General features: G+C 47.4%; 2 protein-coding genes across 2 annotated transcripts in view; both read right to left on the reverse strand.

The window, feature by feature from the left end:
- Positions 1–887: 887 nt before the first annotated feature.
- On the reverse strand, positions 888–5,225 carry DHRS13 (dehydrogenase/reductase 13). The gene is made up of 5 exons (XM_007937558.1): positions 5,099–5,225; positions 4,897–5,015; positions 3,805–3,928; positions 3,339–3,650; positions 888–1,339 (listed from the first exon to the last, which is right to left on the reverse strand). Exons 1-5 carry the CDS (start codon positions 5,223–5,225, stop codon positions 888–890), a joined length of 1,134 nt encoding a protein of 377 aa, XP_007935749.1.
- A 3,517-nt stretch (positions 5,226–8,742) lies between these two features.
- The window catches only part of PHF12 (PHD finger protein 12), a 39,022-nt gene continuing 24,474 nt past the window's right edge, over positions 8,743–23,290 (reverse strand). The window contains exons 5-15 of the mRNA XM_007937391.2: positions 22,398–22,518; positions 20,722–20,854; positions 18,614–18,778; positions 15,544–15,702; positions 14,195–14,990; positions 12,873–12,998; positions 12,042–12,185; positions 11,025–11,123; positions 10,205–10,287; positions 9,430–9,568; positions 8,743–9,077 (exon numbers count right to left, since the gene is read on the reverse strand). Coding sequence (XP_007935582.1) covers positions 8,743–9,077; positions 9,430–9,568; positions 10,205–10,287; positions 11,025–11,123; positions 12,042–12,185; positions 12,873–12,998; positions 14,195–14,990; positions 15,544–15,702; positions 18,614–18,778; positions 20,722–20,854; positions 22,398–22,518 — 2,300 coding nt within the window. The remainder of the gene's footprint in view (positions 9,078–9,429; positions 9,569–10,204; positions 10,288–11,024; positions 11,124–12,041; positions 12,186–12,872; positions 12,999–14,194; positions 14,991–15,543; positions 15,703–18,613; positions 18,779–20,721; positions 20,855–22,397; positions 22,519–23,290) is intronic.

Consider the following 23,290-nt stretch of genomic DNA (forward strand, 5'->3'; position numbering starts at 1 on the left):
GGCGGGGCCGGCATGATGAGTGCGGAAGGAACGCACGAGCCCCGGCAGTTGACACAATTTATTTCAGGGGGTCTAGAGCCCGGGGGCCCAGCTGGCAGGCACTCGGGTGAGGCGTACTCCAACCCCCACGGGGCGCCTAGAAGAGAAATGCCCCGCCCTTCCTCACCTCCCAGCACCGACCTAACGGGCCTCAGCGTTGGCGCTAGAGTGTCTGGTTTTAAATCCCAGCCTCTATTTAGCTGTGAGACCTTACCGCTGGAGCCTGGCAGATAACTACCCAGCAAAGGGCCTAGTTCAGTAATTCTCAACGTTGGCAGTGCATCAAATCACTAATTTCTAGTCACTAATCTGGTGCCAGCGAACCCTGGGGACAGCAGTGGTTAAAGCGCTGGGCTGCTGAACGGAAAGGTGGGAGGTTCAAACCCACTAGCAAGAGAAAGATATGGCCGTATGCCTCTGTGAAGAAAACTGCCTTGGAAACTCCGTGAGGCAGTGCTACTGTCTATCTACCGGGTCACTGTGAGTTGGAATTGACTCAAGGCAACAGGTTTGGTTTGTTACTGTTTTTGGAGCTGGTCAGAATCACTGAAGGTGAAGCCAGGGAAATCTGAAATTCTTGCTACCCAAGAAGCACAGTATCTGGCACATTACCCCCACCCCCTGTCTGGGGTTATTGTCACCCAGGAGGGAGGGTTAATAATAACTCTGGGAGAGAATAATAACCCACTATTTCCTTCCTCTAGGAAAAGAGCTATCCAGGACATACCATAAGGCCCTAGAAAGTAACCATGGAGGTAAAAGTCGAAACCTCAGTGCCCAGGGCATGGCCTGGTACACAGGGTTTTCAAAGGGTTGTCAACTGCTGTAGACAGCACCTGGCCTGGGGGTTAGGAGGCTGGGGTTTGAGGCTCAGCTTTCATACGCCTTCGGTATGTGACCTTAGACAAGTCTGGTGAGCTCTGAGGGCCAGGATAGGATTCAGAAATTGTGGGCTCCTCGGGGTGGGGGCTGCTCAGAGAAGATGGGGCCTCTTGGGCCTCAGGCTTGGGATCTTCGTCATGTTCGGCTTCCTCTCCAGGCTCCAGCCCTGCCAGCTTCTTACTGGCCTCCCATAGTCGGTGGGCTGCCCGGTCGTCTCGGGCAGCTGGGGGCACCTCCTCCACATGGCAGTTGGCAAAGTATCTCCCACTGAGGGGTTCGATGCCTTCCTGTAGAGCGCAGTACAGAGGTGTCTGGGCACCCCCTCGTGGTGTCCGCAGCACCAGCCAGGCCAGTGGGCGCAGAAGTGGGCGCAGCCATCCCGGAACATGGCGCAAGAACAGCTCTGAGTTCACAGGCCCTGGGAGCAGGAAGAAAGGAATAGGGGGAAGATGGGTAAGGGCCTGGGGTAAGGGCAATAGAACAGGGCCAGAGGGCGAGTGGGGGACAGGGCCTGGTTCCAGAAAAGCCAAGGAAGTATTTATCAGTTATTCATCAGTCCCCACAAAGTGATGTCACTCATTTCTACAGGAAGCCTCCTCCCTTCCATCAGACTACTTGGACAACCTCACCTCTCAGATTTTCCTCATGCTGTGTCCCTGCCTGAAACAATTCTGTCTTACCACCTTTATCTTCTAGCTCGAGCCCTACTTTGTTTATTCAACCAGCAAACATTTATTAAGCACCTATTGGTATACCAGGGAGCTCTGGTGATGTGGTGCTTAAGGCATTTGACTACTAATCAGAAGGGTGGTAGTTCAAACCCACTAGCCACTCCTCGGAAGGAAGATTGGGCAATTTACTTCCATAGAGACGTCACCTCAGAAACACAAGGAGGGAGTCGCTATGAGTCGAAATTGACTCGACGACATTGAGTTTATTTATTTTTTTTTGGCTTATGGTGTACCAGCCATTGTTCTGAATACCAGGGATATGAGTGTAACTAAGGTTTAATACAGGTTAGTTGATTCTTATTAGGTGCCCTGGAGGTGCAGTAGCTAAAACACTCATCTGCTAACAGAAGGGTCGGTGGTTCAAACCCACAGCCCACTCTGGGGGAGAAAGATGTGGCAAACTGTTTCTGTGAAGATTTATAGCCTTGGAAACCCTATAGGGCAGTTCTACTCTTTCCTATAGGGTTGTTATGAGTTGGAATGAACAGCAATGGATTTGATTTGGTTTGTTTTTTTTGGGGTGATTATTATCATTATTATAATTATTCATGAGCCTTAGACAATGACTACACGAAATGTAGTATGGTAATATGGGTAGGACAATTCTTGTTATACCTCTGTCATCTATTCCCTGAAGGCAGGTGGATCTTATTAATCAATTTTTTACTCAGTAAAAGCTAAAAGTACTTACAAGGGACCCTAGAGGAGCCAGTCCATCTCTTTGACCGCATCTATTTGCACTCTCCCCTTCTTATTCTTGTCCAGCCACACCTACCTGATCTTCCTTAAGAATCCCAGGCACTTCTGCCTCAGGGCCTTTGCACCTGCCGTGTGCTCTGTTCAGAACACTCTTTTCCCCAGAGAGCCACATAGCCTCACTCCCTCACCTCCTTTAGGCTTCTGCTTAAATGTCACCTTTTCAGATATGTCTTCCTTGACCACCATGGATAAAATATAGCATGCCTGCCATATCCCCTGACATTCTATATTCCCCTTATCCTGTTTTATGTTTCCCCATATCACTTTATCACCACCTGTCCTTGTACAAAGGAGCTCTGGTGGTGTAGTGCTTAAAGCATTAGACTGCTAACCAGAAGGCTGGCGGTTCAAACTCACCAGCCACTCCTCAGAAGGAAGGTTAGGCAATCTACTTCTGTGGAGATACTGCCTTGAAAACCCAAGGAGGGGTCACTGTGAGTCGGATCCAACTCGATGGCAGTGTGTTTGGTTTGATCCTTGTATATACTTATTCATTCATTTGTCTCGTCCTTCACACTGGAATATAAACTTTGTATAAGGTCTTTGTTTTGTTCACTGCTATGTCCCCAGTACTGAGCATAATGCATGGTACCTAGTAGGTCCTCAGTAAATGCTTTTTTAATGAATTAATGATTGTTAGCTTTCATCATCAATATTACTTCAGTAAGTATGGATAGCTCTTTGGGGGCAAAGACCTGAGTTTTATTCGTTGCCATACCCAACCTATGGTGAGCATCCAAACTTGTGAGAGGAAGATCCTAGACTAGGAGACCTTGGCTCCAAGATTAGCAGAGGGGCAAGCCTTTCCTTGGGACTTGTTTCCTTCTTGTTCTGAGATTCTGTGGCTCAGGAAGAAGCTGGGGGAGCATGGGATGGGACAAGGACAGGAGAGGGGGAATCAGAAACAACCAAGGAGGTAGGCCTCACCTGGGTGAGCTGCGTAGCAGGTGATGCCAGTGCCTTCAAGCTGAGTGGCAAGCTCCCGGACAAACAATACATTGGCCAGCTTACTGTCAGCATATGCCCGCAGCTCTTGCTGCCAGCCCACCACAGGGCGGTTTAGATGGGTAAAGTCGAGGTGTCCACGTCGATGGGCAGCTGAGGACACCACCACCACACGACTGGGAGCGCATGTTTTCAGCTGGGACAGCAGCAGCTGTGTCAGCAGGAATGGACCGACGTGGTTCACCCGCAGCAGCAGGTTAAAGGGCTCACGTGTCCGGCCACAGGAACTGATCCCTGGGGCAGGGGCTAGGCATGAGCAATTGCTCTGGAGGGAGCCCTGAAGGCCTCAGTGTCCCCATCTGTGAGATGGGAGTTGAGGGTGTCCTTCCCATGTGAGCTCTGGCCCCTGGCCACCCACTGCCCCCCTGCAGGGCTTGCTGCCCCTCACCGGCATTGTGAATGAGGATGTCCAGCCGTGGCTCCGAGCTCAGGAAGGCAGTGGCAAAGGCTCGCACAGAGGCCAGATTGGCCAAGTCCAAAGCCATGAAGATAACCTCGTTGTTCCCACTTTCCTGTGGAGTGGCAAGGGCTAGGCTTGTCACTGGGCACCCCCCTCTTCTTCCCTCTCCCCAGGCCCCAAATTCTGAGACTCCACCTCCTCCTATTACTAAAATATGCCGCTATGCATTAGAGTGCAGTAGATAAATATGTGGGCTCTGGATGCAAATTTTGGCTTTGCCTCTTACTGGAATGTGACCTTAGGCAAAATACTTAATCTCCCTGGGTCTCAATTTTCTCACTGAAAAATGGGAATAATAATAGTTTATAGAGTTGTTGTGAGGATTAAATGAGTTAATATATGTAAAGTACTTAGAACAGGGCCTGGCACACAGCACTGAGTAGAAACTTACAGCTATTATTATCACCCCATTACTGCCCATCCTAAAATTTGCAACAGACTTTTCATTGTTCTCCGTCTTATCCATTCTTGCCCCCTCAAATTCATACACCACACAGCCACCAAGGGATTGGTTCCAAAAAGCTATTGTGACTTGGTCCAGATCTTGAAGAGGCTACTTCACTTGTACCCCACTGTTCATCCTATAGAATCCAAGCTCCTCACTAGCATCTATCAGGGCCACCAGAGCCTGGCCCTGGCTCAGAGCCTTCAGTATTTCATTTGCCCTCTTCCCCACACTGTGCGCTTCAAACTCACTAAACATTTTCAGTTTCTCTAATCAGACCTGTTTTGCCTCAGGGCCTTTGCAGGTGCTGTTCCCTCCTCCACTGTCCTCAATTAACTCCTACTGATTCTTAGAACAGCAATCACTTCCTCCAGGAACTCCTACTCACCCCCATTTGAGTCTGATGTCCCTTCTCTGTGTGACCACAGCACCTTGGGCACCCCCGTTTTGTGCACTTAATGAGCCAAGCTGCGCTCTCCTCTCACAGACTGGGTCCCCTGGAGCCACTCTGTTCCCTCCTCTAGGTCCCGATAGGTGCTAGGCTCACTGTCCCAGTCACCCCCATACTCACTCACCTGGCGGAGGTCGAAGGCGGCCGCCTCACCGCGCTCCCGGCTGCGGCAGGCCAACACCACGCGCGCTCCCCGGCGCGCCAGCTCCAGCGCCGTCATCTTCCCGATGCCGCTGTTGGCGCCTGCGGATGGCGGGCGGGAACCGGGTTGAGCTGGGCGGGCCGCCCCTGCAGCCCCGGTCGCCCACCCGCCCGCCCGCCCTCACCAGTGACCACAGCCGTGCGGCCTCGCAGGCTGGCGATGCCGCCGCACGGCGGGGCCTTCACTAGGTTGTAGTAGACCAGCACGTAGGCACCCAGCAGCAACCCGGCGCCCAGTAGCAGCGCTTCCATGCCGGCTGCGCTTGCAGGCTCCCGCCCAGGCCCTGCGCCACCCTGGGTCGCCACCCGGAGGCCGCCGATTCGCCCAGCTCAGGCCTGGAAGGGGGCCTCTGGGAGGCCAAGGAGGGAGGGAAGGCTAGGAAGGGGTGTGTGCGCGCGTGTGCGTGTGGCCCTGCGAGCGCCCCCTAGGCGTTCATCTGCATTCTTTGGTGTTTGCCGTGTGAACTAGGTGTGTACATATATCTGCATCATCTGTGTCTGTGAATGACTTCTAAGCGTGCATGTGCCTGGGGACCCTGTGATCACGCTTCCAAGTTGTGTGCATGTCTGACTTCTGTGTGTGCAAGGGCGGATTACCCAATAAACAAGGTAAGTACGGGTTTACTTCTGCTTACGAATCTGTAGTGAACAATTTCACATTTCTTCGCATCAAAGATTCTGCTTTTAGGTATGGCTAGCATTTGTCTCTCTGCCAACCCCACAGCACCTTCCTACAGAATAAAGCCTTTACAAATTTACAATCCCTGACAAGGATGGAGTACCCAGTAAGCAAGGATTTACTTGTGCTTACTTAAAAATCTATAGTGAAGTTTCACCTGTGAAACTGCTCACTACCAATTCATAAGCAAGCACAAGTAAGCCCATGCTTACCTTTGTTTGTGTGAATACCTTGTAGGTGTCCAGGTGCTCGTGGATCCTGGGAGTGCTCCCTGTGTGTGCCAATGTGAGCACCTTCTAGGTGTGTGTGTGTGCTTTTGTAGTACCTGGCAAGGTGTGTTTGAATGAACATCTCAGTATGTATCTGTCCACTGCATGTGTACCTGTGCACATGCCCTCTATCTGAGGGCTTGTAATGTTTCTTGTGAAGAGGAGCTAACAGGTGTGAGTCTTCTAGATGTGAGTACAAAGCAGAATCCTTGCCGTCTGAATTTGTGTGTATGAAGGCTCTTGTGTTTCTGAGAGAATGAATCCAATCTTGAGCCCCTTTTCCTCAATAAACAAACCCTCAGCTGCTTATCCTCACATCTAGCCCTCCGCTGCTTCTAGGATGCTTCCCTTGGAGGCCAGAGAGAAGCGGTATGTGCAATGTTGCATCATCAATTAAAGGTTGTTAGGATTCTCTTGTCTGTATCTCCCTGCCTCCATAGTCTCCCTCCTGTTTCTCTAGGGAAGCAGGGAGAGTAAAATCTGTAATTTGCCCTGCAGAAGGAAAGTTCTTATAGGTTGTAGAAGAAAGGAAGCTCCATCATTCAGTTGAAGTAACTGTGATGGTGAGGTGGGCAGGGAAGCTAGGAAGGCACAGGTAAGGGCACACCTGGTCAGGTCAGGTGACTTGCCAGGAGGGGAAGCAAGGACAAGAAATGCAGTACAATTTAGCACGTTGTTTGGCACTTAGGGTGTTGTCCAGTAGTGTGGTTAGTCTTGGAAATACCAGGTGGCACAATATATGTGCAGTTCCTGCCTTTGGAGAGTTCAAGAGACCCAGAAGGCCAAGGGAACAGAATGTGGAGACAGCTAGGTGGGTGGAACAAAGCCAGAAGCAGATTTTAGATTCCATGGGAAGTTTCTGACTAATCTGTACTATGGATTCAGAGTTCAATTGTAGATGCTCTGGGATGATGCTGGGGATGGAATATTCATGAAATAAATGGATGCATTTCCCATCCCCGAGGCAAAACCCTGATACAGCAACAGGTACCACCCATTCACCTGTCCTGGGATACACACCAGTGCTCTTAATCTAAGGTATAGGGGAGACTGTGCTCAGGAAAAAACCTTCAAGAAAGTTCCTCATTTAAGGCCTGGGAGAAGGGATGGAGTTTGATATGTGAGGGTTCCCAGGGCTTTAGGATAAAGTACTGTGTAGACTCACCTCCTGATGAGGAACTGCAGTTGTAGAGAAGTTGTCAGTGTAAATCGCACAAGCTACAGGTGACATGGCTCAATCTAGAGATGGGATTTCCCACTTTTTTCATGATGATTCCAACATATTTGAATCACTAAATTGCTCAGCACTAGAGACTTAAGCTCTAAGAGGCAAGGGCCATTTGTCTTGTTGATTGCTGTACCTAGCACAGGCCTGGCACAGAGGTGGGACTCAGTGGTACTTGAATACATGAATGAATTGTTCAATGTCCACCTAAGCTTTGTGTGTGTGTGTGTGTAAGCAAAAACCAGGTGTTTAGAATTAAAGAGATAAATATGATAGCAAACACATAAAATTAAAAGCAGCCTCAACTTCTTAGGTTAATGTTTCTAGACTAGAAAGCAAGGTCTTGAACTAGCTTCAGTTTAGTGTCTCAGTTTTACAGCCAAGTGCAGGGACTCTCATCCCTAGGAACCTACACTCTTGAACTCATACAGAATCTGATCGTGACAAATGACCAAACCCTCTAAACTCTCAAGTGCACCCTACCCTTCCATTTTGACCCACCCCGCTTTAGGCTCCTTTTCTCCAATACTTCTCCTCTCGTATTTCCCTTGGGCACTGAGTATCTGGGAATGTGACTTGGTCCTGTGGAACTAGGATCTAAGGAAGGGTCCCCTTTAGGCATGATGACAGGTAGGACAGACAGGCAGAAAACATAATTTGAAGTATTTTTGTTTTTTTATATACAGAATACAGGAAAGTTTCTGTAAAGTCTAAAACATTACAATTACTATGTACATTGGTACTAGTTGTTGGGGTAGGAGGAGAGAAGGGAGCCAGGGACGGGAGGAAGAGAAGTGGCAAGAGAACAAAAAAAGGAGACAAAACAGGTTTACGACAAAAACGTTTTTGCTACAATAGACAATTTGAAGAAAACGCTCTACCACATGTAGTACTGTACACAGTTTTTAAAAACATTGAAAAAAATGTCATCACTAGATGTATTTACACAAAATCCAAATACACTTTTCCTTATTTGAACTAAAATAGATGGACAGCCAGAAAAAGAATTCATTTCTCATTTGTCCATAATACACAGTAGCTACCTGTAGTGCAACCGCTGCAGAAAGGGAAAATAACTTGAAGGGTGGGAACCATGGAAGGAGGGTGGGTAGCGATCTTTATATTAAATAAAACAATGATATTGTATAGATTTTGCTGTATGAAAACTGTATTTTTTTCTTTTAATATAAAACTATTGTCACTGCCACAAAATAGAACAAGTTTCTGATTATTTTACAACGGCGGGGCGGGCAGGTGAGTAAGAGGGAGCAGGAGGTGGGTGGAAGGGTTTCTGTGTTGGAGGAAGTGTCCAGACCATCGGCCTCCCCTCCCTACCCTCACTGTTCCTCAGCTCAGGTCTGCCGCTTTCCCATGAAATGTTGAGTACAAATATATGTGCAAATGCCCCTTAGAACTTGAGAAAAGAAAAAGGATTTTTAAAAAACAGTCAAAAGGATTTCTTCATTTCATGCAAAGATTGTAGTTGAAGGGTTTCTGGTGGAGTATAAAAAAAACCCGGGCTTGGTTTGTGTACATTTTTGCATTGCAGGAGTCTTGGGTTGGGTGGACAGGTAGGTGGCGGGGTAGCCACCAGCCCTAGGGAATGGAGTTGGAACGCAGCACAGGGCCCTGGTGGGGCTTGAGGGAGAGCTTCTCCGCCAAGACTCCATCCTGCAGCAGGCAGGCATCGCCTTTGGGCTGTTTGGTTGCAAATTCAGTGATGCTGAAGACAAACTGCAGACACCCCAGCTTGATGTAGCTGCCATGGTGCAGTAAGGCCGTGCCCTCCCAGCCGGCTCCACTGCCCCCAATCAAGCTCGAGCTGCTGGCTTTGCAGTTGCAGGGTTTCTGATGTGGCCCCTGGGCTTGGGAGCTCATCATGGCTGCCTCCTCACTTGGCTCTTCATCCTGTTTCTGGTGCCGGTGGCGCCCTGGGAAAAAGGGGATGGTCACAGGGGAGGAAGCATGAGCACCCAACCCCTCTGGGCCATTTGCCAGGCTGGGCCCCATATCTCCCGGACTCTAACTGCTGCATGGCTAGGGTAAGGGATGCTCAGAAAGGGCTAGTAGGGCCAAAAGTCCCCAAGTAGGTGTGTATACTTATGTGGGTGCTTCTCCATGGCCTTCCCTGGGCCCCATGGGCAAGGACAGCTTGGCTAACAGGAGTGAGAAAGCAAGAAAAGAGCCAAGAGCCAGCAGGTCATCTGCAGCAAGCCAGAACCATACTGACTAGGGCTTTAGAGAATATGTCAAAAAGTGGCTGGACACTTTGCTCCAACTTACTGATGACACTCTGCACTTTGGCAACAATACTGCTTGGGGGGGTTGGCGGGGTCTTCTCAGAGAAGTCACATGAATACAGCACATTGTCCACCGTTGTCCCGTGCTCACTGTAGTTTAACAGCTCATAATGTTTGGTATTCTGAGGAGGAGGAGGGAAGATAAGATGTGTGGTCTGCTGCCTGGGGCTAAGGGGAGAGAGGACATACGGAGAACATACGGAGAAGACTGTGCTGTTCTACCAAGGGAACTCTGCTCCCCTCCCTCACCATTCAGGAAGGGGCTGAAGACTCACCTCCTCTAGGAAGCCTTCCTTCCTAGCACCCCACACCCCCTGCACTCCCACAGCTCCTCTACTGTCTCCTTAGCATTGGCTCCTGTTGGTGTGACGGTCTGGCACATGACACATGATAAAGAAGGCCCCAGGCCCATAACAAACTCAGAGGGACACATCCAGAGGGCTTGGCCTCTCTCTCTGTTGGTCCCCTGCTCTGCTTTCAGCCAACCTCAGGAGAAATGAGAACACATTTGAAACACATTTCTCTGTGTTTTAGGAGAACTCAGGAGAAATGGTAGCCTTGTTCCTGGGGGGCAGGTAGGTCACTGTAGGATGCCCTTTTACACCCAAACTCTTCTCCTCCAGGAAATATAGGGAGGAAAGAAAAGGAGAGAATCCCCAACCCCCTACCCTCACCCCAGTGCACTGAACAAAAGACCCCGTGCCTGGGAGAGGCCTCAGGTTGGGAGAGCTCCCTCCCACCCCATCCCCACCCCTCACCTCATCGTAGAATATGCAGGCGTGTTTCCCGGACACGTAGTTACAGTGACCATAGTTTGTAAGGCACACGTCCATGTCAGCTCCTGCAAGGCAGCAGGAGTAGAGGGAAAGGTAGAGAACAGACTGTAAGGTATATGTGTGGGGGAGGGGAGGGAGGGAGTCAGCTTCTGGGTGGACGCAAGTAGAGACCTCCAGGAGCAGGCAGCCCGGGGCCCTCTCCTTGTATTTTAGAACAAAGACTGAAGCCGCTTCCAATCTCCTGCTAAGATCACTCTCCCTGCCAGCAGATATGCTGTACAACACATGACTGCTGCCCAGAAGGGAGTTCTGAGCTAGTGAAGAGGGCATAGGTCTCCATGTGAATACAATATGGGCATACAGGGCCCATAAATTCTATCTGAAAGAATGGGACATTTCTAGGCTAAGGGCTTAGATTGCCAATCTGTCTGTCCCTTTGCAGCAGATAGAGGGTTAAATGAAGGTTGGACAGGTGTGACCCCCATCACTTTTTCAAAGACCTCCAATTACTCTCTCTTGAGGTATTTCCTTGTGGTTTTTAAAATGCCTCACTGAGCAGGAGTCAGAGATGACTTTTCATCCATCCTGATGCCACACTAGGCGCAGACAAAGCAAAAGGGCTTGAGCCAGGGAAGACAAGCACCTGTCTTCTCTCAGTCCTTCTTGTCTAAACACCCACTGGGTTAAACCATTCAGCTCAGAGAAGACTTCCCTCTCCTCTTTTCTAGCCTCTGAGGGTAAGGGTGTTAATCTTTAGGGCTGAACAGATTCAGCACCTCTCTCAGCTTCCTGGCTGGCTTACCTGTCCCGATGTAGAGGGTTCGATAGCACATGTTCACAGCTCCTCCCAAACCTAGGAGGGGGTAGAACACAGCTCGGGCCTGTACTTCCTTTCTTTGCACTGCAAGACAAACACAGGGAAAGGATCATTTACAAACTCAGAACAAACATAAACCAATAGAACCTGGATCTTCCCAATCTTTTTCTTTGGCTCATAGCCTGAAGAAAATAATCCTATGGGATTACTCATCTTTCCAAACTCACATCTGACACTGGAAACTGGCTTCAGGGTAAGGCATCCTTCTCCCCATCTCCGACATGGATGAGGGGGGGGACCATCTTTGAGGATAGTCAAAAAACCAAAGGGCAGGCTATGATAGTGCTTTAAGCTTCTAGACTGCTAGTTGGCTTATCAGGGCCAGCTGACAGATAAGGTGGCTGTGGGAAAACCGGGCTCATGGACAGAAGACCTCAAACTTTAATGTGCATGTGAACTGTCTAGAGATCTTTTGAGGTGGGGCCTGCGCTCTGCCCTACCTGAGCTGTCTAACAAATTCTTGGGTGATGCTGATGCTGCGGGTCTGGAGTCTGCACTTCGGACTAGTAAGGCTCTTGATAGTTAAGGCACTAAGAGATATCCTAAGTGGAGTTAACCTCTTAGGAAGAATTTCTAGGAAGCTAGTTCACTGTTATTGTTTCACACCTTGAACTTGAAAAGTTCCCTTTTGGGGAACCCTTCTAACTCAAAATACCTGAAAGCAAATGAGTGGAAAGCAAGCACAACACAGATATGAAGTGCACTGGTAGCTGCATTCTGGGTCTCCGAGTATACGCCTATGAAAGCCAGTTACAGCAGACTTCCCCAAGTCTATTTGAAAGCTGTGGTTGCCATCTTTCTGAGAAGAGAAACCATGGTGCTTTACTAAGCCCATTAAAGGCACACATGGAGGCTTGAGATATTGAAAGCTGAGTTCCTCCATGGAAGGGAGATCACACACACAGATGGGAGGTCCCTGGTGACAGGGGTGTGCATACTCACCTTCTGTGTGGTGCCCTCCAGAAGCCAGCGGATGTGCCCCAACACTGCCTGGCGAAGCTTGGACCCGGGAGGGGAAAAGCTGATGTATTCTCTGCAAGGCCAGAAACTTGATCAACTTCTCGTCCAGCATATTTATCTCGATTTCTATTAACCAAAGAGAAAGATTAAAAAGCAGCTGAGGAGGAAATGGAATGGGGAAGTAGATGAGGGTCAGAGAGCAAATTAGTTGAGCATTCCTAACATCCAGCCGAGTGATTTGTGCTCAAACAGCGTAGAATACAAAATGGTACAGGGATCTGTAGTTAGGCACTGCAGTGACAGATGGGCCCCCAAAACAGCCCGTGTAGATACCTCTTGTAACTGGGTAGCCTGAGTTTAGGTAAAGTGGTCCTAGAAAGGCAGAGCAAAACAAACCACTTCTCTGTCTGCGGGGAGGGCCTAGATACTGAGGTTTGGATTTTCTTCCCGCCCTCTATTCCCAGAGAGCAAGATCTGCTCGTCTTCCTCAATTCTGGAGGCATCCCACAGAGGGGTGTGTGTGTGTGTTCCTCCTTTGAGAGCAAGGATCCTTCTGGTTTCACTCTGTACGTCCAGGTGATTTTTCTAAGCGATTTTGTTCTCTTCTCTCTGTTTCTTTGTGTATATGTGTTTGTGTATAAAGCAAGGATCAGAGAAGGGGCTTTCTTTCCTAGACCATCTCCCTACCCGAAGGGGCACCCCTCATGCCTATCTCCCTAGCCTTCTGAGATCAGACATCCCCTTTCTCCCTTTCTGAAATAAGCTGAATGCTGTCACCCCAACTGGTTGGATTGCAGCAGCTCGCTCACTCACCTCCATTGACATCCATAAATGCTCGAAGTGAGTTGGTGAGGTCCACCATGGCAGTAGAGTTGGCTGGGAAAGAGGGTACGGTTAAAGCGCTTCCTATGGATAACGTGCCGGGGCTGACCTTGCCATCTGGGGACGGAGCAGGAAGACTGTTACTTACGTCGCCTGAGGGAAACCCACCGGTCCAATCCCCCACTGCTGAGACAGGTCTGGTTTCGGACCCAAGGTGATGTTCCCTTCTTGATTCTCAACCCATAGGCTCTGGAACTCCTAGAGCTAAAAACGTGTGGTGAGGAAGGGCAGATGGAATGACAACGCACCCGGGCACGCAGGACTCTCCAGAGCACCAAAAACCAGTGACAACTACTGCTCTGGGGAAAGTGACAGGGTCGCTTATTCTCTGGGCCTCCTGCTGCCTTTACTCTTCAATAAGTGGTACCTGCCCCTGCAATCCCTGCCTACTAAAGTGTGACTCACAGGGTGCAAAATCTTCAGGCTGGTATTCAAGGATGATCACAGACAGGAAAACAGCCTGAAAGTAGGGGCCATCCTGGGACCAGGGGCCCCCATGCAGAGAAGTCACAGTCACCTGGATACCGAGACTCCCAGCTGACTAGGAGGCCGGCTTCAGTTCAGACAGGAGAGACCACGAGGGGTTCCAGCAGCATCTGAAACCTGGTTCAGATGCTGGGGTCAGGCAACCTCAAGGTCCTGAGTGCTTACTGGGGACAAGTGACAGAGCAAGTCCACACTAGGCCAAATGGAGACTTACTTCCCTCTGACATGTGGCCCGAGGTCAAGTTTCTGAGCAGACCACCCTAGGCAGTGTTGCTTTCTACTCCCTATTTCCCTGACACGGAAGTTCCTCATATGGGCTGGCTTTGAGGAGCTGGATTAGGCATGGATCTAATCTTGTGTGCAGACCATGAAACACAGGCCATCACTCAGGGTGATCACAGTCATTCCAGAGAGTAGGCTGCCTTTCTCTAAGGTGACGGAACAAATCAGGCCAAAAACTAGGTTTGGAAGGTATGAGGTGGAGTTCAGGAGACCCAGGCTGTAGTTCCAAACCTGCAACCAACTTGCTAGGCCACCATAAGGCAATCATTTAACCTTTCTGAGCCTAAGCAGTCCCACCGATAAAATGGGGACAAGTTAACATGTGCTTCCCCTTCTATCACAGAAGTGGAAGGAAAACAAATAGTAGAGATCAAAGTCCTCTGAAGTAGTCACAGGGACATTAAGTGTTTTTTGAATCTTAAGTGTTATTTGCCAGGAGGAGCACAAAATTATTCCAAATCACCCCAAGCCTGAGCAGCACTCACCTGATGATGGCGCTGGTGAGCAGAATCGTTGGTTGGCCCCTGTGGCTAAGATACTGTCTCCTGCTGCCTGGGGGGGAGTGAGCACCCGGGTGGCATTTGGGGGTGAGCCCAGTGGCCTTGAATCTGTCAACGGAGGTCCTATCTGTGATTGGACAGTCTTTCTTTGCAAAGTGCTGGTGTTTTCGATGCTGGCACAAGAGCTGGGAATGGAAGGGGGCAGGCTTGGGACAGGAACCAAACTCCTCTGTGGGCAAGAGCTGGGGCCAGTGGCATTCTCTGTCTTCACGATGATGCCGACAGTGTGGTTTTGAAGCCCCCCAGCTGCTGGTGGCGTGAGGGGCCGGGGCCAGCCTTGCCGGTGTGAAAGGCCTGGTAGGGGGGTGTTGGCGCCTGGGAGTCGCCGGGGGTCCGTGGAGTCAGTGGGGCTGCTGTAGAAGTGTGGGCCATTGGCTTTCACCTCTGTGTTCACTGGCCCATTGGCAGTCCCACAGGGGGCTTTCTTGGATTTTTCTGCACAAGAACTGCAGCTGATATCCTCTAGGGCTGGGGGCTGATGGGGTGGAGAGCAGCTCAGGGAATTCTGGGCATTAATCCCTGAGGGGCAGGACAGGGGATAGTGGGAAGGTGTAGGTGCCTTGTCAGCAGTTTGCAAGGAGGTGGTGATTGAGCTGTCAGTCACAATAACAGGCTTAATATCAGCCTTCTCTGTCTGTTCAGAGTCCCAATGCGAAGGCATCTGCTTAGCAGATAAATGTTTCAATATGCTGCACTGGAGCGCAACAACACTACAGAGCCACTGCAACAAAAGAAGAGAGGAAGGTGAAAAGCCTGGGAGGTGCCGGTCTTTCCTGCCACAGCTACAGCAGGGCTGACAAGCACTATTTCCAAGGTCCCATGGAGAATGCCCATGAAGGGAGTGTTAGACTCCTGAATGGGATTCCATTTCTATTCCCAAGCAAGCCCTGTTGGTACACTCACGAGGCACCTGGTTGGCACTGCCTGGATTTCTCATTCTGACTCTCCCCCAAGCACCTACTGTGTGTCCAACACTATCACAAAACCTCTATGGATCTACTGATTTCGTTCTACAGTACAGACTTCCCCACCTCCCAGTACACTGGGAGGCTGATGGAGAGAAGCAGGCTGGTTGATTCTGTTGTCTTTCCTACTTGCTTTAGGAACTGAGTCAGAGGTTCTCTCTGAAATACTCAACTCCTGGAGTCCAGGCCTTGGGGTGAGTAGAGGTGTGGAAGATGAGGAAGGGAATGACACTGAGGCTACTTCCAGTACCAGTGATGGTGAGATGGAAGGAACACTGGATTTGGAATCCCGGCCCTGCCTTCACTCACCTCTTGCTGCTCTGCCTGGGTGGCTAAGTGCTCAGAGTTCAAAAGGTGTGTCTGTGATTCCTCGGGGATCCCATTGCAGATCAGTTCCCCATCCCGAATGGCCGCGGGTGCAATGAGAGGGGGTGGAAACTGGTACTGAGATTTTATAGCATCGGGAACCTGTTCAGGGCAAACAGAAGGAAGAAGGAAAGGGAGATAGTGCCAACATGTCCAGATGATTCTGCCCCGGCCATGCTGTTCTGTCTGAGGTGCTGATGCCCAACACCATCCACTCTGGGGTACACCGAGGACAAGGAGGCTTGTACTTGGCTGCAATTGCTTGGTGTCCCATCTCTTCGATTCTGACACAGCACAGACTGGCCTGAGATGGCACAGAGACCAAGACAGCAAGCAGGCCCCCACTTTTCTTCATCAAGGTCTCAGGCCTGCAGAATCCATAAATAAGTGCATGCTGACTTCTGCTTTTGACTTGAATAAGTTCCATGTAAAACTGATACTGGACAGGGCTTCAGAGTGGTACTCTAGGCTCCTGCTGCTCAGTGCCAAGTTTGGGAGGTAGTAAGCAATAACTGAGAGGTAAGAATTTAAATGAGGTCACATTCACAGTCAAAAATGCCCAGCCTGATGCCTGGCTCACAATAAGCATTCAATCAATGTTAGTTTTTTTCACCCATTCATTCACGACTCATGAAACAACTGAAGACCTCTTTGTTGCACAAAGACAAAAGACACACTCTGAGTCACACCATGTAAGAATGAAAGAGCCACACAAACAAGAGTCATTCATACATTCAACCAACATTTATTGAGCACCTCTTGAGTCAGGGTACTATGGCAAGACCTAGTGATCCAGAGATGAATGAAACTTAAGCCTTGCCCTCAAGGAGCTCACAGTCTAGTGGGAGATAAACACACAAGCATTACAATACAATGCAATGGGTTCTAGAATAGAGACATGTCTAAGGTGCTATAGAAAACAGAGGAATATGCTCATTTCTGTTTGGGGACGGGTGGGAGGGAGCTTACGATTAGTGAGGATTTTATAAAGAAGGGAATATATGAGCTGAGACTTGGAAGGTGAGAAGGATCTTCTAGGTAGACAAAGGAAAAATTGTAAGTGGAATGCATCCCTGGTAGGGAAGCAACGTGTAAGGTACAGAGTGTGAAAGTACTCAATGGATTTGGAGAACATTTGGAGAATCAACAGATTTGGTGACAAAGTACTTATGGAAGACATGGGATGAACTAAAAGTGGTTCCCAGAATTCTGGCTTGAAGGACTGAATGGAGATTAATGTCATTAATCGAAATAGAAATATAGGAGGAAGAGCAGATTTGGAGGGGCGGAAGACTTTTGGGTAGGCAGGCTGAGACTGAATTGTCTTTGGGATAGGAAGGCAGGTATGAATCTGAGTAAGAACATGGCACTGAGAGTCATCACCACAGCAGTGTTAGCTGGTACCATAGGCTTGTCTGAGATCACTCAGGAATGGGAGTGGGAGGAACAAGCAGTGGGCTGGTCTACGGCTGTTCTCTGGGGAAGAGTACAGCAGAAGATGAGTCTCCAGTGAACATATAAAGTTCTCAGTGCTTTTTGCCTGTATTGTTATGCATCAAAGATAAAGGCCAATGTTCCAGAAGAAAGCTGGAGCAGTTCTGTCACTGTCCTTTAGTGATACAGTCCTCATTTCACTCTCAAATTGTCCAAGTATGAAAGGCTTTTCAGGCAACTCATGCCCTTGAATATCCCTTAAAAATAGGGAACCATTAAAAAAAGAGGAGGGCACCATAAAATCAGAAGACTTCATCAAGGACCCTTGGCCTGTTTACTTTAGCAGTCAGGCTCTCCTCCAAATCTACACAATGAATTAGTCTGGAATACTTTTAGTTCTATTTCCCTGAGGTATAAGGAATGCCACCTCTAGTATCCTCTACCTCCAAACTAAAATATCTTAATTTTGGAAAACTTGTGCTTCCAGATTAGTATAAATATTTATGCAGTTAGGAGTCTGTTATACAATTTTCAACAGTTAACATCTTGCTATCACTGACACCCACTGGTAGTGACAGGAGTGGTGCGAATGATTTTAAAGTGTGGCTGCCATCAAGTGGTCAGATTTAAGAATTGCTGGTTTCCACTGACACACAGGAATATCTGAAGGGGTTATTTCAAAACGGGAGCTCTGGTGGCATAGTACCTAAGGCATTTATTTGGCTGCTAACCAGAAAGCTGGTGGTTCAAACCCACCAGCCACTCCTCAGAACGTTGGGCAATCTACTTCCATAGTGATACCACCTCGGAAACCCAAGGAGGGATCACCATGAGTCAGATCCTGACTCCATGGCAATGAACTTGGTTGTTTTTGTATCTTAAAACAGAAAAATAAGTTTATTTGCAAGTTTATATATGGGTACATAGTGTTGTGCTCTCTAGGTTGACGGAATGAAGAGACTGAATAGTTTAGGAGAAACATCCTCATCTTCACCACCACCACTTGTTTTCAACAAAAGAAATCTTTGTGGACACATTAGGAACTATAAAGTGCATATAAATATTAGGTATTATGGCAATGCCACAATCTGGGTCACTAGTGTTATATTAGCAGCAGCCTGAAAAAAGATTTAACTCTCTCTTGGACATTTTCCTGTTAAGTTCCTTAGGAATAGCTCCTCACTTTCCAAATGTTTTTTTCTGCTTAATCACGACTACCTTCATTTCGCCAGAGAGCTCTGGGACAGGGTCCAGCTCCAAGAACAGACAACAGACAAGATGAGTGCCAGGCAAGGGTGCAGTAACAGGAGAGTACACCTGGGTTCAGTGGGCTGGGCCAAAGGGTGCTTATCCTCAGGAGAACTAGAGACTTGCAAAGTCCAAAAGCCACCTTGGGGTTTGACCCTCACAATCCTGACCACTACACCTCATGTATTTAAACATCCATTACTTGCTGAGGCACCACAGACAAATCTCAGGAGCATCAGTCTCCATCTGTAAAATTGGGACAATGATCTTCTGTTTATTCCATGAAAGCACTCAGAGAGCACCATCCTGCCTGCACCAGGCTGTGACTCACCTTCAAACTTCTTCTTTTGACCGACTGGAGCACACGGCGGTTTGGAGGGTGTTTCTTGTGGATTCGGTTCAGGAAGTCCACTTTGACTACGTGCTGTGAAATGGTGTCCTGGAAACGGTCAAATACCTGGCACCGATTGCTCAGCGTCATATTCTTCTGGTTCAGCTAGGGACAAAGCAGACACACTCTTGCAATGAGCTTCAAAGTGCATATCACCTCATTGCTAACTCCGATTTCTGTGTCTAAAAAATAGAAGCCCTGTGTCAAATGAGTTCCTTCAGTTGGGGGTTTGGAGAAGAGCCTAAGATGTTCTCTTATCAGAGGGCAAGGGTAAATAGATGAGACCCTTCCCCAGCCCTCTCCAAATCAAGTGGGGGAGAAGCTGCTATGCTCTCATCCCCTAGAGAGGTTTGAGGGGGACAGGAAATAGGAACTAAGCCAAGAAGTCCCCTTACAAATTCAGCCCTCAACATTTTTCTGCCCTAGGGCAGAGTCAGAACACCCTTTGCCAGGTAACCAAAAGCAGCACAAATTTCAGAGGAGACATAGGCCATGGCCCTGAAGAGACCCAGACACCCTCTGTAGCATGAGATGTTCTCCTCCAGGAAGCAAGATTGTCTCCTATATAGGAAGGAGATTAGCTAACCGAGTCAGCACCAGAATCCTGTGTGCCCTGTCCTATTTCTACTCCATGGTACCAGCAAACATTAGTGAGCCTTTCTAGGTATCATTATCTTCCTCTGTAGGTGGGGGAAAACGTTGAGTTCTTCTTAGAGGCCAAAGAGAGGGGAAAAAAAAAAAAAAAAGAGTTCTTATATACAGAAGGCATACAGAAATTAAGCTACTTTTCTTCTCTACATTTGTTCTCCTACTTTAATTCAAAAGGATCTGCTGTAGAAGCTTCCTAATTAGTGAATTAGGGAAAACTCCTAAGCTATAATAAAAAATTACCAAATTAAAGATTTCTCCTCTGCTGGAGAGCTGTTCTTTTAAGATTCAAACTTGGTTAGACTGCTCATGTACTTTTCTCTAGATCAGCAAAAAGCAAAACAAGACGCTCTCACACTGAGCCTCAGAGAGCAGCCTTCTCCTGGCGAAACCTTTCCGAGCAGCAGCAGGCAATGCAAAGCAACCTTTCTATTCCATGTGTGTAAGTCTATAACTGAGGTTCCCTCGCCGTAGGGGCTGGGCTTGGGAGCACACTGCCATGTTTAAGGCCAATAGTCATTCCACAGTTATCACTATTTAACAGATAATATAACATAGGCAGTAACCTTTTTAATTTGGAAAGGCTGCTTTTGTAAAGGAGCACCTCTGCCTGAAGGCTTCTTCCATTCAACCTTGTGAATGACTATTCTAACTGCCTATAAGGAGATGTCCTAAACCTCTTTGAGCAACAGAGCAAATTACAGCTCTGTTCTAGCCCCAGGAAGCAGTCTGGGAAATGTACCCGGACTCCTGGAAGATAAAGTAATAGTACTCTCACATTCATTTACTCAATAACTTACTTACTAATACCTATTATGTACTATCATCACAAGGTGGTTATAAAGAATGAAACAAAACAAGAGAAGGGAAAGAGCCTCATCTAGTGCCTGAATACATTAGGTATTTAATAAATGGTGCACTAGAATACTGGTACTATTCATGTTAATTTTTCAAATCTCAGAAGTTGCCAGGCAGTATTAGCCAGTGCTAATTCCTGAGATGTAAGAACAAATATTTTAGAATTTTCTTAGTTTGTTCCTTCTAAAAATAAGAGGTAGGAAAATATGAATCAAGTCTTGTGGACATTTATTGCCTTAAGGTTAGATCTAATGGCCTCCCCTTTGGGCTGCCTAATTCACTATGAAGTGATTACTCATGAACAATCAGCACTAGTAGGCTGAGTCTGTCTGTGCAACCAAAACAAGGTATTGTAGGAAAAGGCAAAATGCACTGCTGAGGTTGTCAAAATAACCAGAACTGAGTAGGATGGTCTGTAGAAACCAGCACTTGAGAGATTATAGTCAACTCTGGCACAAAGCTGATCTTAACATGCTTTCTACTGAATCAGTCCATGCTCCAGCTGTGCCCACAGAGGACTGAATGGACACTGCTGTACTTACCACCACATGTTCGATGTGATTTGGACACATCCATCTGCCCAGGGGCATGGCAGTGAGTGGCGGCTCGAGGCAGTCCATGTGGAACAGGAGGGGGCAATAGTCACACTGGATGAGAGGGGCCACGCGGCAACTCCTGCAAAGAAGAGATGTAGGCCATTTCTGTGGCAAGATGGGAAAATTCAAACCAACTATACACCGTGAAACAACCTTTCTTCGATAATTCTAACATTCCCACCTTTTCCTCCCCTAGTTATTCAGTTATATTCATGGTCAAGAAGATAAATGAAGTTGGAGGCTACCACCAGGCTCTCCATTATTCTCTCTCCTAAGAGGAATGTGTCTTTTTGGGAAGTAAATGTTTATTTAGAGTGTAGCTAACATGGCTGTCAGAGCAGGAATGATCAATGCTCAGTACTCACAGGAAGAAGTTAGCCAACTCTGCTCTGATCATTCTTTTCCTCAAAAGAGAACAACTACCTCATTTAAAAAAAAAATCACTAGTAACCTTTCTAGAGTCTTAACCACAGCAAGAAAATGCTTCTTTTTCGCATAAAGCACTTGGCAAAACTGACAATCTGCCAGGGAGCAGTGAGCAGGGAAAATGAATTAAAAAAAAATTTTTTTATTATGATTTGGGTGAAAGTTTACAGAGCAAATTCATTTTCTGTATGCATTTCACACATATTTTGTTTCATGACACTGACTGCAATTCCCCACACTGTAACAGCTCTCGTCCCACTTCCCGTAGTTTCCTCTTCCCTGTGTCCTTCCCTCCCATGCACTCCCAGCCCCCAAGCTATCTCCCTGTGCAAACACTACCCTTCTGTTCTCCCATGAGTGAGGAAAAATGATTTTGTAATGTGGTCATGTATGCATGGTTCAGAGATGAGGCTTGAACAAATGATAATAATGATCTGTAACCACAGTACTCGTTGGGTCCCTGAGATGTACTGGATGCCAGAGTCTGGGCCTAGTTCAAGGTTCTGTTGTGCTACCATCTAGTTCCCTATAGCTTTTGCTTATCTTGTTGATAGCTATTTTCTCCTGCTATCCTGCTCTGACCACAATATAGTCATTCTAACACACCCAAGCCAGTAAGTCCAGCTTCTGTAACTGAAGCAGCTGGTTCCTGTCACTGAGGAGATCATTTTGAAGGAAACCAGTGTCCCAGGAAAGATACAACTGGGGCAGCCTACAGGCTTTTGGACGTCATCCAGTCCTATGCATACCAGCTACCATGGATACTTGTACTACTTTTAAACTCATTTTTAATGATTTAAAAACTACTTTTTCCAGGGACTTGTTTCCCTGCTGGGCAGAGTTCTTCCTGCTAGCTAAGTATCTCATGCTTCAGTTTAAGCTCAACTCCTTTAGTTCTAGCCTCTACAAACACAGTAAACTAGTTGCTAGGTGCTAAGATTCTTCACGGAATTTGTTGTTAGGGCATGCAAAACAAACAAACAAAAAAACCCCAAACCCACGGCCATCAAGTCAATTCTGACTCATAGGACATTCAAAGTTCTGGTCGATTAGTCAGTTAGTCTCTGTGTCTGCCATACGAATATGGGTTATCAACATTTAACATACATAGTTTGGAAGAGGTAAAGGAAGAGAGAAAAAAAACCCCATCATTTTCTGAATAGGTGGAAGAACCCCTAGGTATGAGAGAAAAATACCTGTTACACGTGAAACAGACTTTGACTGGTAAGGGAACGAGACCATTGTGATCTAACTCATGCTGTGTTTTCTTAACATTTTTGCCTGTGGTCTCTTCTTTTCTTCTCCTCTTGCTAGAACCTAGAAAAGAAAATGGTGGTGCTAAACTATCCCTCACTTCAGAGTTCCTAGCCTGGGATATGGAAACAACAGTAAATGAAAAAACAGATCTTAGCAAAAGCATGTGCCATACAGTGGTCATGGACCTCTTTCTGAGGGCCCTTGTTCTGGTTTTAAGTGAGAAAGAAGAATGAGAAGGGAGGACGAGACATAAATCAGAACTACACGATCAGAAAAGTCACCTGCTCCAAGGTAGAAACACATTTCAATGTTTTGCCAACATAGTCTGAAATGCAGCTTAAATACTGGCAGCCTAAGAAATATAAATGCCCAAGTCAAACGGTCAACTAAGAATTATTCTAGGGAAAGGGCTGAAGAGAAGACTATAATTTCACCATATTCTTTACAGAAATCAGAAAAGCTCTGATTTTGTGTGCATCCTACTGACCAGCAGGCTACTTAAGCCTTACAATTTATCCTTCTCTGGGAAGAAGAAAATGAGATCTATTAGCTTCATGGTATCAAGTAAAAGCTGTGACTTGATTTATTTAAAAAAAAAAAAAAAAAAGAAGAACTTTGGTACTATATTAAAACTGTAAGATCACATATCCTTTCCCCCACCAACTCTATTATGAATTTATGTAAGATATACTGTACATGTACACGTTTGCACAATGATCGACTTACGAAGTTAGTCACTGAAGAAATGTCTGTAGTTAACAAAATATCGGGAAGAGCTTAAATATTCATTAATAGGAAATTGGTTACGTAAAATTATATTTTTATCTGTTTA

This window comes from Orycteropus afer, unplaced genomic scaffold (assembly GCF_000298275.1).
Source record: "Orycteropus afer afer isolate SDZICR_OR568_19922 unplaced genomic scaffold, OryAfe1.0 scaffold00042, whole genome shotgun sequence".
Taxonomy (NCBI): Eukaryota; Metazoa; Chordata; class Mammalia; order Tubulidentata; family Orycteropodidae; genus Orycteropus; species Orycteropus afer.

What these genes read in the sequence shown, in the direction of transcription:
- DHRS13 (XM_007937558.1), bottom strand. Translation starts at nt 5,225, where the DNA reads ATGGAAGCGCTGCTACTGGGCGCCGGGTTGCTGCTGGGTGCCTACGTG. An exon ending in CCGCCTTCGACCTCCGCCAG is followed by an intron (nt 3,929 to 4,896) that starts GTGAGTGAGTAT and finishes GCCACTCCACAG; the next exon opens with GAAAGTGGGAACAACGAGGT. An exon ending in CATCCTCATTCACAATGCCG is followed by an intron (nt 3,651 to 3,804) that starts GTGAGGGGCAGC and finishes CCCCTGCCCCAG; the next exon opens with GGATCAGTTCCTGTGGCCGG.